At 38.5% G+C, this 17,362-nt stretch overlaps 2 protein-coding genes and 1 non-coding gene across 3 annotated transcripts; all 3 read right to left on the reverse strand.

Moving 5' to 3' along the window:
- Positions 1 to 6,214: 6,214 nt before the first annotated feature.
- Positions 6,215 to 11,391, reverse strand: ppp1r15b (protein phosphatase 1, regulatory subunit 15B). The gene is made up of 3 exons (XM_062420940.1): positions 11,012 to 11,391; positions 8,829 to 10,195; positions 6,215 to 7,161 (listed from the first exon to the last, which is right to left on the reverse strand). Exons 1-3 carry the CDS (start codon positions 11,172 to 11,174, stop codon positions 6,946 to 6,948), a joined length of 1,746 nt encoding a protein of 581 aa, XP_062276924.1. The 5' UTR covers positions 11,175 to 11,391; the 3' UTR covers positions 6,215 to 6,945.
- A 692-nt stretch (positions 11,392 to 12,083) lies between these two features.
- On the reverse strand, positions 12,084 to 15,868 carry rps13 (ribosomal protein S13). The gene is made up of 6 exons (XM_062420379.1): positions 15,822 to 15,868; positions 15,247 to 15,295; positions 15,057 to 15,135; positions 13,213 to 13,382; positions 12,754 to 12,854; positions 12,084 to 12,159 (listed from the first exon to the last, which is right to left on the reverse strand). Exons 1-6 carry the CDS (start codon positions 15,842 to 15,844, stop codon positions 12,126 to 12,128), a joined length of 456 nt encoding a protein of 151 aa, XP_062276363.1. The 5' UTR covers positions 15,845 to 15,868; the 3' UTR covers positions 12,084 to 12,125.
- LOC133982605 (small nucleolar RNA SNORA19) lies at positions 12,404 to 12,533 on the reverse strand. The gene has a single exon (XR_009925350.1). It is a non-coding gene; the product is annotated as a small nucleolar RNA SNORA19 (small nucleolar RNA).
- Positions 15,869 to 17,362: the final 1,494 nt, after the last annotated feature.

Consider the following 17,362-nt stretch of genomic DNA (forward strand, 5'->3'; position numbering starts at 1 on the left):
GCAGTCAAAAATCTAGAAATATTCTGTTCATTATTAAGTATGACAGAGAAACGCTTCAAATCTTCACATTTGAGAACCTGCAACCAGGACATTTTTAGTGTTTTTGCTTAAAACTGACTAAAATTAGTAACTGATTATCAAAATAGTTGCTGCTTAATTTTTTGTCAATCCACTGACTGATTAATCCACTAATCGTTTCAGCTCTGGAGAGAAACCTGCAAATATGTCACATAGTCTGTGATGGTTAAAAAAGGGGGAGGAGGGGAAGATTTTAATGCTGTGAAGATTTTGTACTAATTTAAATAATGCAACTGTCAAGTTTCAGAAATAACTCAACATTCAGAGAGTTAAATAAACCTGATCCACATATTTTGAGTCACAGTTGTCATATTACTGTCGAGTCTTTGATAAAGATTCAAAGCAAAGGTTTTCACGCAGGAGGATGTTGAGGTGTAGTAACATGTACTGTTACTGCACTTTGTAACCTTCTCTTGCTGTCATCCTTGTGTGTGTGTGTGTGTGTGTGTGTGTGTGTGTGTGTGTGTGTGTGTGTGTGTGTGTGTGTGTGTGTGTGTGTGTGTGTGTGTGTGTGTGCGCTGTGTCATGTACCAGACGAGAGGTGTGTCCACCAGTGGCTCAAATGAAGCACTATTCAAATCCTCCGCAGACATAAATACACTGTGCAGTGCTAAGTCTGGGTGTTGGTCAGACACACTAATCCTCATGAGTAAAGCACTGAAATAGATAAGTGTTTACCGCACATGTATTTGACACACGCTGTCTATTTTCTAATAAGCAGCATGAGTTGCCTATATAAGGACATAATGATGGACAGAATGATGATGATGATATCTGTTTATTCATGTAAAATTATAGTAAATCATTCCCTATTTTGCAAAGTGTCTCTAGGAACTCCTTGAAGGGCTGTTTAAGGATCATGAAGTCCACTTTGTTAAACACTGAGCCAGATAAGATGGATCTAAGTGTGGATCCTAAACGCCAAATTTAAACAAATGTTGAATGTAATTTAATGTAATGTAATGTACACACGAAGAGCATGTGTAAATGTATAAACTGGATATGAATATTGCATGAAAAAAGAGTGTAAGTGACACAAATTAAAGACACGTGAGACGGCCGCGGCTCATTATAATGAGGGTAATCCTGATATTTTATGCACAGCTTGTATAATAAAGTAAACGGAAAGATTAGCTACACTGCCTATTGCATTTCATGCAGTCTGTCTGCATGAGCTGGCGTCAGACACAATAGCTGCTGGTAGGTTGCATCATCAGCTAATTGTGACCCAGGAGATACACTACTCTGGTAGGCAAGTGAAAGGGGCAACCACATGTGTGTGTGTGTGTGTGTGTGTGTACGTGTGTGTGTGTGTGTGTACGGGACTGAGAAACCCACTGCCTCACTGCTGCTGATGATTCTGCTGCTGCAATCACCTGCAATCCTTTCAATGCCTCGCCACTCATGCCGGTTGCCTGGAGACGGGGTCGCCTAGGCCGCAGAGCTAATGATAGTGGGAGTGGATGAGGAGGAGAAAGATGGAGTCAAGGATACAGAGAGAAAGAGAGAGAGAGTGTGAGGAGTGGTGGGGTTTGAAAAAGAAACAAAGCAGAAGGAGAGGGGACTGGAGAGTGGAAGCAATAATGGAAGACAGGGTTGCATATTTTTCTTGTGTCTCAGAAGTCACAGGTTAAATCATCACTGATGGCCATTTGTGTGTTATTAAAGACACCGAACCCTCAGCTGCCCACTTACACTGAGACGGATAAAAGCACTAGCTGAATACCCTTGTGGCATTTAGTGCAATCAGACACAGGAAAGGCCAGCGGAGAGAGATCAGATGGACAAATGTAAGCACTCACCACTTTGTCCTCACACACCAGAGAAAAACATATTTTTCGAGTTTGTTTATCACTTCACAGCTTCACAGCTTATGTCACTAGGTCAAAAAGCATCTCGAACAAAGGCGCCACATCTGGACAACATGCTCTCTTGACAACAACGCTTCCACAGACTTGCATCATGGAAAGCCAGACGTTTAGTGATTGTAAATAGCTGAATTATGATGCAAGAAAGCTCCAAAACAGCACCGTGAAAGATTAAGTTATTCTTTTTTAATTCATTTCTAAGCTCTATAAATCATTTGTGTAAACAGAATTCATAATATACAGTATCCTCGTAGAGTGGGAATGAACAATAATATGATTTAAAATCACAGTATGAACAAAGGAGGGTGGGGAGCCAGACGTGGAAAGAATTTGACTAGAAGGTGAAAATCAGGTTTTTTTTAAGACTCCGTAGTGACCTGTGTTTTTAAAAACAACTTGACAAACAAATGTTGGACAAAATCGTGGTATGGTTGGGGATCGTACCCATATTTTCTGGGACTGCCTCAAAATACAGACATTTTGGAAAGACATAAAGGAAGAAATGGAGAAAATCTTAAGAACCACTATTGTTCTTACTGGACAAAGCACCTGAACATTTTACCATTGATCAGCGCTATTTAATGCATATATTGTTGATGATGGCAAGAAAAATGATCACTATTAATTGGATGAAGCCTAACCCCCCTGCAAAAGTGCAATGGATGCAAAAAATCAGACACATCTACCTGATGGAACATATGACCACCCAGCTACAGCTAAAAGCTATTATTCTATACCCTGATTAAGATTTTCATTCTCTATGTGATATATTGACCTGTGGTGTCATTCTGATCCTATGCAGCATTGTTTTATTTGTATGTACCTTACGAAGCCAATCTCAAGGTGATCTTGTCTTGCAATTGAAAATGACAGTTTGGTTAGATGTCACTGATTGGTGACGCTATTCTCAATTGAATTAAAATAGATTTAGACACATTTATTTATTTACTGTCATCTGTAAAAAAAAAAATGATATCCAGTGCATCATATATTACACTCCACTACAGAAAAGCACCCAATAATTAATAAATAAATAATAAATAAACCCAATAAATAATTAAAATGGTCCTCCTTTTGCGGTGACAAAGTCCATTTTTGAGCCACTGTTTAAAAAGCAGGCGGACAAACAGATTTCCAATTCTTCAAGTCTTTTATGTGAGACCATCGCAAACAAAAAAGGGAGGGCAAGGGAGTTTTTGTGCTCGGAAAGGTAGCAACAGAGCATTCGAAACAGCCCAAAAGAACCTATTTTTACTCCACCTGTAAAAGCAAACCAGTTTAACTAAATGTGGACAAGCTGAAGGTGAATATGTGTTCCCTTCTATTACAGACAGACAATATTTGTTCAGCTTTTTTCTTATTTGCCTCGAGCATTTCTTGAACATAAATGTACCCTTTTCAAACCCTCCTCCCCTCTACCTTCCAGATATGTCTGAACTCTTCACTCCATACCAGCAGGGGATTCATGCTGTTTATTTATTAAAAACGGATGCTTTCCCCTGAAAGGTTTTTGTAAAGCATGCTGCTCACTTTGGTCCCTCTTTGATGCTGTGAAATGGACAAAAAAATGCTGCAGCTCTTTAATAATAAAACACAACTGAATCTTGTCATTTTGGTGCCTTAAAGAACCACCAACCTCACCAGTGAACCGTATTTTTCTCCGTGTTGAGACCAACAGGAGATGATCAATTACATACACAACATGTAGGAAGGCATCAACACAAGACCCCCCACTGGGTTGACACAGCAGCAGTGTCAGCTATTGCTCACCTTTGCAGCATGCTTTCTGTATGAGTGTGTGTGTGTATGTGTGTGTGTGTGTGTGTGTGTGTGTGTGTGTGTGAGAGAGAGAGAGAGAGAGAGAGAGAGAGAGAGAGAGAGAGAGAGAGAGAGAGAGAGAGAGAGAGAGAGAGAGAGAGATAGAGGTGAGAAGAGCAGAGGAGACCTGCTAATTGATTTCATCCCCCAGGAAAGTCATTTCATCATACTTGGTGTTTTTAACCCTTGTCTTACGACAGCCTTACAGCAGTTAGTCTGCACGGAGACTCACAGCCATCTGGGAAATTATAAGCTCCTGTGTGTGTGTGTGTGTGTGTGTGTGTGTGTGTGTGTGTGTGTGTGTGTGTGTGTGTGTGTGTGTGTGTGTGTGTGTGTGTGTGTGTGTGTGTGTGTGGTCCAGGTATTCCTCATGTTGTGGGGACGTGAATCTGTTTTCACGGTCATGTTTTGGGGACTCGCCTCCCTCACAGAGACAAAAAGCAAGTTAACATGTTAATGACTTATGTTAATGTTAAGGTTGGGATGAGTCTCCAGGAAATGAATGTAAGTCTATGTAATGTCCTCTAAAGGTAAAACAGGAAAGTGATGTGGCATAAAAAATGAGTCAGGGATGACTTCACTTCAATTTCAGTTCAGTTTCTACACAATGAAGACATTTAATTGGATCGTTCATAACTGAAGCTTATATGATGCAGCTAAAACACAGACTGGCTTCATACTGTATAACCCAGTACACACTAACTGTGTGAAATGTGGGTCCAAATATGTCAATTTAGATCAAAATTGGTTGAAAAATAATGAAATAATAATGCATTTTATTTAAAGGCGCCTTTCAAAGCACTCAAGGACACCTTACAAGGCACATAAAACACAACAACAGTACATCAAACAATATAAATCAGGTAACATTTAGTGCAAGGATAAAGAAGTAAATACTGAAGAATCATTTAAAGCAAGGGTGTCAAGGGGCCGGACCTGTGAAACCGTTGCATAATAACCTATACATGATATATAATATATATAATCCATATAATCCATATTACTTTACTATAATAATTTATCTATTTAGAAAGCAGATGAACAGTCTGAGATGTCTGAGGAAAAATGAGTGCAATTTCCACCATATTATATCTATTTTTTACAGATTATTTTACACAGAAGCTGCTATTTTTTATCAAAAATATATGTATGTATTGTTTTTTCAGATTATTGTATTCTGGTCAGGGTGAGGAAAAAACCTTGAAGCAGAAGAAAATTGGAATTGCTTTTCTGCAATTGTCACACTTTGCAAATTTATCCAGTGGGCCGGATTGAACCCCTTTGGTGGGCCAGTTTACCCCCGTGGGCCATATGTTTGACACCCTTGATCTAGGGATACCCTGGTAAGAAATAATGATGTGTCAAAGCCCACCAGGAAAAATTTGAATCAAATTGTAAGTAAATGATCTCAAGTTGAAAGGTCAGAAGCCTTTACCATGAATGGTGTGCAGTGTGTTGCATTTTATCCAGTGGGCCAGATTGGACCCATTGGGGGGCTGGTTCTGGGCCGTGGGCCTTATGTTTGACACCCCTGATTTAAAGTGTAACCAATATGTCTTAAAAAAACTTGACATTTTAACCAAAGTTAACCCAGTTTTAACACTACTAGATGTCTTTTTTACCTTCACCATATTGAGTGCTCACTGGTAGAGAACAGTACTGTGTGTATATAACTATCCAGGGAATTCAGCTTATGTCAATACCTTTGTCTCACCATAGGCGGGGAAGTCATTAACAGGGGCTGCGGTGACTCTATGAATGTTGGATGAACACACTGGGTGTGTGCAAACTGGGTTATAGGTTAGACTGGTGTGTTTGACCAGAGTTCAGGGTGATGCTGCTTTTATTGAGCTTCTTCAAATCTGCTCATTTTGGTTTAAAAAGGTCGTTAACATTGTCCCATCATGTTTCTATCATTGTAACAGACTGCTGGTGTGACTGTGTTTTATCAGCATCTGAGACACAAAACTGAGCTTTAAATAACGAAATCAGCCTTTAATTGATTTATCTCCCGTATCTGTTTACCCTATTCTAAGCATTTTGTGAAGATAACACCAAAGATCTTGGCCTTAAAAAAGCTGCAACAGCTGATAATGATTTTCTGCTTTCCACGTGTCACGCTGGATGTTTTCTGCTGTACTGTGTGAGTGTTGTTCACATATTTCTGGGACATTGTGTGCCATCTCAATGTTTATGCCAAACAGCAGATGGCCAAGTTACTTAAAATAATTTACATATGTGAGCATGAGTTGAAAACAGGAAGTGATTTTGGTCAGAGCAGCTTTGTCTGTGTTTCAGTTGCATTTAGTTAAGTAGAACATCTCATTTTAAAGGTACAGCTCCTGTGTGTGTTGTGTGTGTGTGTGTGTGTGTGTGTGTGTGTGTGTGTGTGTGTGTGTGTGTGGTTTGTGACGTGTAACTGCAAAACACAAAACTTTGATATATAATGTAACAAATTTTATTTATCCAACACAGCACCAAATGACAAATGTGCTACAATTTTCTGACATATTTCGAGCTACATGATGTTACCATGAGAAGCGGAGTGAGTCACATAGGACAAAGTGTTTGAATCATTCCAGTCAAATATAATAACAATAATAAAGACATCCATCAGTGCTTAAAAGGCTTCAATTATGTGCAATAATATAAGAAAATACAAGCCAAAAATAATCAAAATAATTGAACAGTAAGACAAGAACTGCACCAGGACTTAGCATGTATCAGTCATGCTTAAATAAAACTTTATAAACACTTTGTACCTTAAAGCTCTGCTTTCTGATGATATCATCATGATCTACTGTTAACTTCTAGATGCACAACTGCGATTTGCTCAGACACATAAAAACACATTTAAAACCACCGGTAAAAAATAAAGGACAAGCTCCATAGGGCATAAATAAGTTTACATTACTAGGTCATTATATAAGGCATACAAAAACAACATTCCACACATTAATGTTGAGGTTAATATAAGAAAGTGTCAGTCAGTGCAACAGTCTCACAAATGTATAAAACCTTCTGAGGTACAAGGTTGTTCAACTTGACACCGAACATTAAAGTTGGCCTAACATCAAATTACTAATTGGCCTAAAATCAAAATAAATCACTGTTGCATTGCAACCAATCACGAGTCCTCATCCAAAAAGGAAATCAAACATTCAGTGTTCAGGGCTTCGATTTATTTTTCAAGGCACCGTGCGTCCAGGTACGCCCGGATCTTCTCTCTGTGAGCCGGGCCGAAGCAGTGTCCGATGTCCTGCTCCGTTTCCTGGATCCGCCTCCGGAAGCGGTCGCGGTCTCGTACCATTTCCTCCCACGGTCCTTTCCGTGATGCCTGGCGAGCGAACGGCCAGGTGCGCATGACGTGGACTTGGACAAGAGGAGAAAATCGCACCTGAAAATAAATTAATGAATAAAATGAATACACTTTGTCCAGATGATACTGATGGTTATTTTGTCTTATAGTCTCTTTCTTAACTTAATCCAGCTTTAGTCCAGCTTTTATTAAACTCCATCTTCTATTTTAATTTTCTTTTGTCTTTTTATAATCTATTTTAACTTTAAAAAACCTTTTCTCTTATTCTCTCTTATTTTACTTATTTAATTATTTTGTATCTATTTAATTATTTATTTTTGCTTTTTTAATTACATTTTTAAGCATTTTTTATTTTCTCTTAAGTGCATTGGTCTCCAGCTTTGACTTTAAATTGTTCTTTGTTTTTATTCCTTTTTTTAAATTATTATTTTTAATTTTATCACTTGTTCTGTCTTATTATCAGCTTGTCAATCAACTAACTGTAAAGCCCTTTGAACACTCGTCAGCATGAAAGGTGCTATATAAATAAGGGACATAAAAATTGTCAGATCAGACAGACCTTTGTACTTTCCGACTCTCTAATATAGAAAGTTGTGTCATCAGAATGAAACTTATTCTGCCTCAGGTTTTATTTATTACCTCTGATCTATCAGCCACCTGTCAGCCTGTTAAAAAAGGGACTTTGCAACACTGCTGCAACTTTCAGCTGCTGAGAAATCATCACCACCCCCCTCTTCCTCCTCCTCTTCTCTTGCTTTTTCACTGATATCACATGACTTGGCTTAGTCATGACGACCGGTGGCTGTTGCTAAGCGACAACAAACAACATCTGAGCCAAAAGCAGTGAGCAGTGTGTGTGTAGTACGTGCCGAGCGAGGCAGGAATAAACTGTTTATCACACAGGACGAGGTTGACACAGTCAACACATGACGCTCCCTTGTGATATGATTGTTTAAACTCCACATAAAGGGAATCACATGCTCTCCTATTGGATGGAAGATTTTTTTAAATAATACTGTCTGTCCGTCTGTCTTTTGGCTGAATGTATTAGTTCTGGGGGGAAACTGGCATTTTAAAGAAATTAGGTCAGGTTTTAAAAGGCATCTGGAAAATGTGATTTCTGTTGAAGATTTTGATCCACAGCAGAATAAAAAGGAGGAGTGAAGTTTTTTAAACCTGTTTCTCAGTGTGTAAAAAGTCCATTTAAATGCTCTGGAGTATTCATAGAGAGGATTATTTTAATTTTAAACTCCTCTCAAGTGTTTACACTAATCTGGTTTTGAGTATGTTTAAAGTGTTGATATTTTTAAAGGCAGACTTAAAACCTACCCTTTTAATAATCTGCCTTTTATTTTCTATTTTAGCCTGTTTAATACTACTCTTAAAACTTCTGTTAAATCTATTATTTTTTATTATTTTCTTCTTCATAACCCTTTTATGTCTGTTTTACTTCATTCATTTTTTACTCTTTTACTCCTAACATCACTTTATTCTATAGTGACTTTATTTTATTATTTATTTTAATATTCTATTAATCTTTTATTAACTATTTATGTTATTTTTATTTAATCCTACCTCTGGTGTTTCCTCATTGCAGGTTCTTGAGAGTTATGATAGCGTTTCCTGAGTTCTTATTTTTAATTATTTTTGTTGTTGTTGTTTGTTTTTGTTTGTTTGTTCTGACTCTGATTGATTGATAGATACAGTCTGATAGTTCAGCTATGAAATTAAAACAAGATATTGACCTTTTTCTGGGTGGTGCTGTCCTTGCTCTCCTTCTTCTCCTCTGGAGCTGACCCAGATGTTTGGACGGGTCGTTTCCAGGGTACCACTATTTTGTTTGGGTGGGAGTGATGCTTCAACCGCCTCTCTGGCAGAGTGGGTTTAGTGGCTCTGGATCTTTGGGGTGTTGTTGCCTCTTTTTCACATTTCTTCTCCTTTGTTGGGCAGACACTGGGGGTGTCTGGACCCTCTTCTTCAGACAGGAGTTTGGTTGTTGTGGTTGTTGTTGCAGAGCTGTGGAGACGGGCCTGAAAGTTGAGAGGGTGGTACGGGTCGTCTTTCTGGCAGAGCGACCGCCACAGCTGCTCCTCGTCGTCATCCTCAGATGAGAAAGGAGGGAAGCTGCTCTCCTTCTCCTCGGTATCAGTGTCAGATTTGGAGAGGGGTGCAGGAAGTGAGGCCTGCTGTTTAGTGGTGTTTTGAGGAGATTTGCTACTGACTGTGGATGCGGTGAAACACATGGGGTTGTAGGGGTCATTAGAACAAGTGAAGAAGTCCAGAAGCCTCTCACTCTCCTCTTTGTCGATGTCGGGGCTCGAACAATCCGAACTGGCCCAGCTGCTCCAGCTGCTCTCGCTGTCAGAGCGACTGACCCAGATGTTGAGGCCTAGAGGCCCCAACATCTCCTCGCTGGCCTTGCTCACCGCCATAATGTCAGTATCAGTGCTGTCCCTTGCTTCGCCGTTACTTTTCCCCATGCTTGTGTTTGTTGAAATGCAGGCAGAGAAAAAGAAAGGGTTATAAGGGTCACTAGATTTGGACAGGGACTCCCAAAGCGCCTTACTTTCCTCGCTGTCGAACTCCACCAGGTTCTGGTCTTCCTCGCTACTCCAGTGAGAGCTTCGTTCCTCTTCTGAAGTGTCCTGCTTGAAAACTTTCTCCTTCGACGTATCCTGTTTGGACACCTTCTCGCCGCTCTTGTGACAGGCGTCGTTCGAGCTGGAGCAGTCGCTGCTGCTAGACACGAAGATGTTCCAGTCGCCGGGGAAGCCCACGTTCCAGCCGGATTGGTGTCCCAGAAAGATGCTGCCGTCGTCTTTGCCGGAGGTTCTCGTTACAAAGTCGTCCACCAGTCCACAGCAGAGGTCGTCAGCGCGAAAACTGGACAGAAGGGCCTCAGCGGTGGATTTCCCGTTGAAGGGGTCGCCGACGTCAGCGCAGAAGTTAGAAAGGGGATTCGAGCCGCCAACCATGACCGTGTTGTCGCTGTCAAACAACGAGGAGAACAGGAAGGATTCGGATGGGTTCGCTGCTGTCGTCATGTGTTGGATGTGCTGAACTGTCTCGTCTGTGATTCTCACGTGAACCTCAAACCTGAACATCTGGAAAACTGTGAGAGAAAAGAGGAAGAAAGTGTTAAAAGAGGCATAAAATACACCTGAGAATGTGAGATTAGTTATTATGATCTCCTTTAGTGCAAAGTGAGGATAAGACAAACCCTCAAAAAGAAAAGTATGTTGTTTCTTAAGTTTGTTATATCAATTTTATATATCTAGTGTTTCTGAGAATATTATAAGAGGTAAACTTCTTCTAACAACTATCAATACTACTAATAGGGTTGGGTGATGTGGGGAAATGATTCTAATAATAACACCCTATTAAAAAACATTATCAATCAATCAAAGTTTATTTATATATCACCTTTTATACCGTTATATATATAGTTCAAAGTGCTTTACAAGCTGATAATAAGACACATATGACATCATACAGAAAAGGAATAAAAAAGATATGAGTGTTACAAACATTTTAATTAAAATAATAAATAAGTAGAATAAGAGAATTTATTAACAGCTAATGTTAAAAACTAGTTTAATATATAGATTCAAAAGACAAAAGAAAAGTAAAAATAAAACAAAAAAAGAGTTGAAGTTTAATAAAAAGCCATTATAGTATACTTTAATAGTATACTATTACTACTAAACTAATATTAATACATCAGCTGTCACTTGGTTTACTTTAGTTCATTATAGTCTACATATGAAGATAATAGAATAGTTAGCAACACTAATATGTAGTCTGAAATTGTTTTTAAAAAAAAGTCTTTATGTTTTTTAGGATTTTAATTATTTCCTTTTTTGGGCTCCCATAATGTACCGTAAACGCACCATGATGGTGAGTAAGAAATATGTACAAATGTAATTACCTGAAATGAAGGTGTAGTAAATGACCTGAACCAGCAGTCGAAGCTGTTCCCACAACACGGTGAGTATCTGTTTGGTCCAAGGCAGAAGCGCCATTCCCCCGCTGCCGAACTTCTCCATCTCCGTCCGCTTACTACTCTTCTCGGAACCAACCATCGTGGCCATTTTCTCTCTCTTTCTTTCTTTCTCCTTCTTCTTGGGAACAAAAGACAAAATCACGTATTCTGATATTCCTCGTCGAAAACCAAACGATTTCGCGTATTTGTCAGTGACAGGTGAGCGTTGTCGTTGAGCTGTCGCTTCATTTTCAGGCAAATATGGGCCATTTTTTTTGGGATCTCCTTCCGTCAAATGTGCTCATGCATTGTTGTCTCCATGTTCTTTATCGTTCTGTTGTCTGTTGTAAGGAGTGAATGTCTGGGCTGTTGCAACAGGAATCCTTTATATAGAGGCTCAACGTCAGACAGCGCCCTGATTGGACAGAATGTCTGTCACTCACAAAACCGCCCCGTCCCCTTACGTCACACACCACCTAGTTACGTTACGTAGCGTGTGACGCATAGAAAGTGCCCGTAAATTCGACGCCTACTGGGAAAATCCTTTTAATAGACTAGCAGTGAAATGAATGGTTAAAAACCGAAAATTAAAGTGATAAAAACCTCAAAATTCCAAAAAAAAAACAAAAAAATCCAAGCAGGAGAAAAGCAAAAATGAAATTGAAATTTCTATTTCACTTGACCACAATGACCCACCACCTCCTTGGCTATGTTTAAGAAAAGATATTTATTGATCCCACAGTGGGGAAAATTCATTGCTACAGCAGCTAAAAAAAAAAAAGTGATATAGAAAAAAAAACAAAAGTATATAACACTAAAATTAAAAACTAAATAAAAGAAACCTAGTGCAACTATAGTGCAGCATTGTACAGTCTGACTGCAGTTGGAATGAAGGACCTTATATAGAAAATGTCTGCACTGTGACTACATATACATATATATATATATATCTTAAGTTTAAGTTAATTTTAAACACAAGATATTATAAGACACTTTGTAATAAAAGACAACAGAACAATTTCCAATTTAAACGGTTTTATTTATCCAAAAAGTGTAGAGTTTATGCCACCAGAGCAGATGCTGTAGAGGACTCGCTGTAAACAGAAAAGAAGAAACACCATTAGGAGGAAACATCCTTAAAATGTACTTTAAAAAAAAAATCAAAACAGACGAAAAGAACAGTTCATTCACCATTTAAGGGCGGATAGGACTGTGGTCACAGCCATTTATGGGCGGCTGTGACTGTTGTCACGCCTTATATTTGGTTCAAAATCAAATATAACAATTTAATTTAAGCTCTAGAAACACCTGATCATAATATAAACTGTCACTTATTTATAATGTATGAAGGGGACTGGCAGATGTGGCACCAAATAGCCACTCTGCTAATTTACCTCCAACCTTTTTCTAGCACAACAGAAATATCACTACTCAAAAAAGAGGAAGAGCAGGACAATGATTTGTGCAGATTTTCGACGCATTTAACCCATGTGAAATGGTTAGTTATAATCCTATGACACTAAGGACTATTTTAAATTCATCCACATTTTCAACAGGAGTGGGAAAAAAACTACAATTTACAAGCAAGCAAGTTTTTAAAGATGCAAAACAGACCAGCGTTTGACTGATAGACAAAGCTGGTTGACCATTTTAATGAAACAAGAAAACTTTGCAGGATCAATACGTACTACTTCCAGTTGGGGGCCAGTACTCTCTTGGTCTTGTAGTAACGGGCCAGCCTGTGGATCCTGCTTTCGATGAGAATCAGGCGGAACTTGGCATCCTTGTCCTGAAAAGAGTGCCAAAATGTTGAGGAACATGCATCGTCGATCACATTTTTAATCACTAAACTCTTGGTACCAGAAGGTGCATTCACCATTGCCATGTGTTTTGTGTCATGAAACAAATGCCAAACTGCTGCTTTTAAGAAAATAAAGTTTGGGATTTCTGCTGAAACTTAAAAGTATGTTTTCAGTACTCAAGGTGAAATGAACTCTTAACTCATCTATATTCATGATGAGCAAAACATCTTTTTGCAATAAATTATCATGTTTGTTGTATAGTTACTTACAAGAATACTGTAATAATTTTCAACTGTCCTATTTGGCAACTGAGAGTAACAATATTTTACCAATGTTGCGAAATACCTTTCTGTTTCTCTCAAGATGCTTCCTGACGGCCACAGCCTTCTTGATGAGGTGGTACAGATCCTCGGGCAGGTCAGGGGCCAGGCCCTTGGACTTGAGGATCCTCAAGATCTTGTTGCCAGTGACAAAGCGAACCTGGGCCACACCATGGGAATCCCTCAGGATCACACCTAGATGGAGGTGATAAACATGTTTACAATCTATGACAAACAAGACTGGGCACAATCCAACTTGGAGCATTCCTCCATCTAAAACGAACTTCAAGATTTCTTCACGTTACAAAAGCAAAAGGGAAACCACTCTGAGGTTTATAGTGAATGATGTTAAACTAGAATAACATGCTTAACATTTATGTACAATGGAAACCTAAACTCAGTGAGCACTTTATTAGGAACACCTTTGTGATTTAATGTGATCCAATACAACAGCTTTGCCATGAATTCTACTTTTATAATGCTTAGTTTTGGCTGCAAAAGCACTTTATATTATTTTATATTCTATTTTTGTATTCACTTGCTCATTCAACTGAAAGGTTTTTTTAGTGTGTGTGTATGTGAGTGAATGGACGGATGAGTAGAGTGAATGGAGTAGTTTTCCTTTTTTTAAAAGAGAACATTTCGTTGTATTAACATGTAATGACAGTAAAGGCATTCTACTCTATTACTCTACTTAATGTATTTTACTGAGGTGGGGGTGTACTGGAGAGCATTAAATAAACAGTATTCCTAATATGTTGCCATCATTTTGTCATTCTACAATTCTTTTTACGTGCAAGAGAGCCACTGTTTTGTCCGCCGGTGTAAATAGACTGCTGACCAGACAGCGTGTTATGTCTGAACTGCACAGCTGAACAGTGCTTTGGTTAAGACAGCTAACATTGTTTATACTGTGCCAAACACAATACCAGTGCATTGTGATACAATAAAGCTGAAAGGATGCTAAGATTCTCAAAACCCAGGTTACAGACAATTGTCACATTTCAAAAACATTCAATTACTGTTACTCTGTTCAAACCCTGCTATATCTGATTCTGCTTAATGTTGTTAACAATACAGTAACTGGTGTCACATTAATGGCTGATCTGTATAGGGGATGAACATGGTCAAGATTTCAACCAATAGCACTATGTGCACATGTGAAAAGAGTCAAGGGTCTGGTTTTAGCAACAATCTTACAATTACTAAGATTAAAAGATCCAGGTCGAACAAACTGAATAACCCTCAATTCAACACTCTTCTTCACAGGACAAGTATAAACATTTTTTAAATTCATGGTCAAACACATCAGGAAAAATTCCAGCATGCTGGATTTACAATCCCCAGGTATCCAACTCATGCTACACTACTTCCACTGTCCGTCCATTGTTGGTTGTATAATTTATTATCTGATATATTGGAGAACTGGAATGATTGAGCAACAGAAAATTAATCTCAAACTATTCTGATCATCAATAATTGGGTTTGAGTCTTTAAGAAAATGTTCAAATTATCTAATTCTATTTTTTCCAAATGAGAACTTTTGCTGCTCCATTTAGTTCTCTATAATATTAAATATCTTTAGATTATTGTCCGTTAACGAAAGACAACATTTTGAGGTATTTTACGTGTCTTTTTTCCATTACAATTTATTTATTGTTATTACATGGACAGATAAATTAGCTGAGAATATGTCTCACACGTTAAAAGCAATAATGGAAATAATTAGCTGCAGCTCTGATAAGTCTGTTTAAGATGCCTGTATCACTGACACTCTGAGCAATGCAAGTACTTTAAAAAGTATTGTTACCTACTCTGCAAACATTTAATAACTTCAAACATTTATTTCACATGGACACACAAACTTACCAATCTGAGAGGGGGTCAGGCCCTTTTTGGCCAGCTTGAAGATCTGCTCTTTAACATCATCGGATGTTAGTTTCAGCCACTGTAAAATATGTTTAAATTACTGATTGCTACACAGATACAGACAATACTTCATATTTATTATCGGTAAGTGACAATGCTGTGCAGCAACGTGTTGTGGCTGAATACTCACAGTGGGAACACTGCGCCTGTAAGGCAGAGCTGACTGGGACAAGCCCTTTCTGTAAGGAAAATAAATGGATACGACAAATTAGACACACCGGAAAGTTAAGGGAGAAACATTAAAATTAATAAGTTTATTCTCAATCAATTTCCGACAAATTTTAGCCTTCACTTTGGATTGACGAGTGATGGGCCGGATAACTTAGCTTCGTATTAACATCACCGCTATATATTATAAAAATGACCGTCAAGTCCTTTCTTAATATGAGTTTAACTCTGTCATTAACAACACAAACTAAATATTGCATCTGTGCTGTGAGTGTCTGATGCATCACTGTGATCATGAAGTCAAGCAGCAGAATCGTGGTTAGCAGCAGCTAGTGGGGCTAATGCTAGCTAGCAGGCTCTCAGAGGATGTCGATGTGAAGGTTTCATTTATTTAACTCATTTTAACACTTTTGGGCTGAATTAAAGAGGTCAAACTGATCCTCCACCGTCCATAACATGTTCACATTCAATATCATGCCGTTTAAACCGACCTATCTCGGGGATATTTTAACTTTTTAGGATAAATCCGGAGCTTACCCGGGAGCGTGCATGCGACCCATGATGGCGGTAGAGGAAGAGAGGCCGCACACGCGACAGAGAAAAGTATTTTTGCGCCTGCGTCGGAAGTGACGAAACGGCGTACGGCGGGGCTGTACTGACGCTGCCGACGCATTCAAGATGTTCTAGACGTAAACAGGTTTGTCAGTGTCACATTACACAACAACAAAATACATACTGTAAACCAAATGTACAATTGTTTTGTCATGTAGGGATTTACTTGGTGGCATCTAAGCATTGTTGGGAAATAACTAAGCATGTTTACTCAAGTACTGTATCAATAATTTCGAGGTACTTGTACTTTACTTGAGTATTTCCATTTTCTAAACTTCCACTCCACTTAATTTCAGAGGGAAATATTGTACTTTTTTACCTCACCGCACTTTGGCAGGTTTACTTTCTTTTCAGATGAAAATTTGACTCAACGGATGGCATATAAAGCTTTTAAAATACAACACACATTGTTAAAGATAAAACCAGTGGTTCTCAACCCCTTTGACCTGTGACTTCTTTGTTATATTTCAGATGTCTATACATTTGTCCACCAAAACTCTAACCCTCTCATAGTTTCATTCACATAACCATCCAAAAACTTAACTTTGTTTTTCATCTATCCTCTCCCATTAATCGTCTCACGACTCCTAACATTTATCTGGTGACCCTTTGGAGGGACCCGACCCCTATGTTGGGAACTACTGCACTAGATAAATATTAAGATCAAACTAGCTCCACCACCAGCAGCTACAGTGACAAGCTTACCCACTGCAATGTGTAATATAATGATAGGCTTTATCAGTTATGACAGAACATTTTGCTGCTTGTACTTATGTACTTTTACTTAAGTAGGATTCTTCATGCTGGACTTTTACTTATAATTAAGTATTTTTACATTGCTATATTACTACTTTTACTTGAGTAAAAGATTGTAATACTTCCACAATTGCATCTAAGTGAATTAGAAAGTCAAACAGATTTTCTGATACAAATTAAATGTAGGTTCTTTTTCTCATATCACTCCATTTATTACTTAAATGTCACTGAAAAGAGACAGAGTATTATGAAGTTGGTTTAAACTTTGTAACAAACCAACACCAAAAGAAAACAAATAAAATGAACCACTGCACACTGTACTGACTTTACTCTACTTATTTTGAGCAAACTAAAACCGGCTTTGCATGGGGAAGTACTCTGTAGCAAAATGAAAGAACTTGATCTCTGGCCAAGATAAATCAGACTGCAAGTCCTTATGATCCCGGGAGCCCAAGAGGCCAGGTTTACTATTATGAACAAGTTTTTGATTTTTGGGACAGCAACATTTTACAATATTGCAGTATTGTTTTGCTGGTGTAAAATCAGAAATTGCATGGGAGAGGCCCTGTATTTGGTCTTCAGGCTCGGTCCTATATGAAGAGGCTTGTCAAACATATCCTTAAAGCCCAGTAATACTGTGTTTATTCATTAATATCCCTAGACAAATCTGCATTTAATGAGATTACTACCAAACATATTAAACTGGGGCC

This window comes from Scomber scombrus, chromosome 6, assembly GCF_963691925.1.
Source record: "Scomber scombrus chromosome 6, fScoSco1.1, whole genome shotgun sequence".
Lineage (NCBI taxonomy): Eukaryota > Metazoa > Chordata > Actinopteri > Scombriformes > Scombridae > Scomber > Scomber scombrus.

What these genes read in the sequence shown, in the direction of transcription:
- ppp1r15b (XM_062420940.1), bottom strand. Translation starts at nt 11,174, where the DNA reads ATGGCCACGATGGTTGGTTCCGAGAAGAGTAGTAAGCGGACGGAGATG. An exon ending in TTACTACACCTTCATTTCAG is followed by an intron (nt 10,196 to 11,011) that starts GTAATTACATTT and finishes TTTCTCTCACAG; the next exon opens with TTTTCCAGATGTTCAGGTTT. An exon ending in ACAGCACCACCCAGAAAAAG is followed by an intron (nt 7,162 to 8,828) that starts GTCAATATCTTG and finishes ATTTATTTTCAG; the next exon opens with GTGCGATTTTCTCCTCTTGT.
- rps13 (XM_062420379.1), bottom strand. Translation starts at nt 15,844, where the DNA reads ATGGGTCGCATGCACGCTCCCGG. An exon ending in GGTCGCATGCACGCTCCCGG is followed by an intron (nt 15,296 to 15,821) that starts GTAAGCTCCGGA and finishes TTTTCCTTACAG; the next exon opens with AAAGGGCTTGTCCCAGTCAG. An exon ending in ACAGGCGCAGTGTTCCCACT is followed by an intron (nt 15,136 to 15,246) that starts GTGAGTATTCAG and finishes CATATTTTACAG; the next exon opens with TGGCTGAAACTAACATCCGA.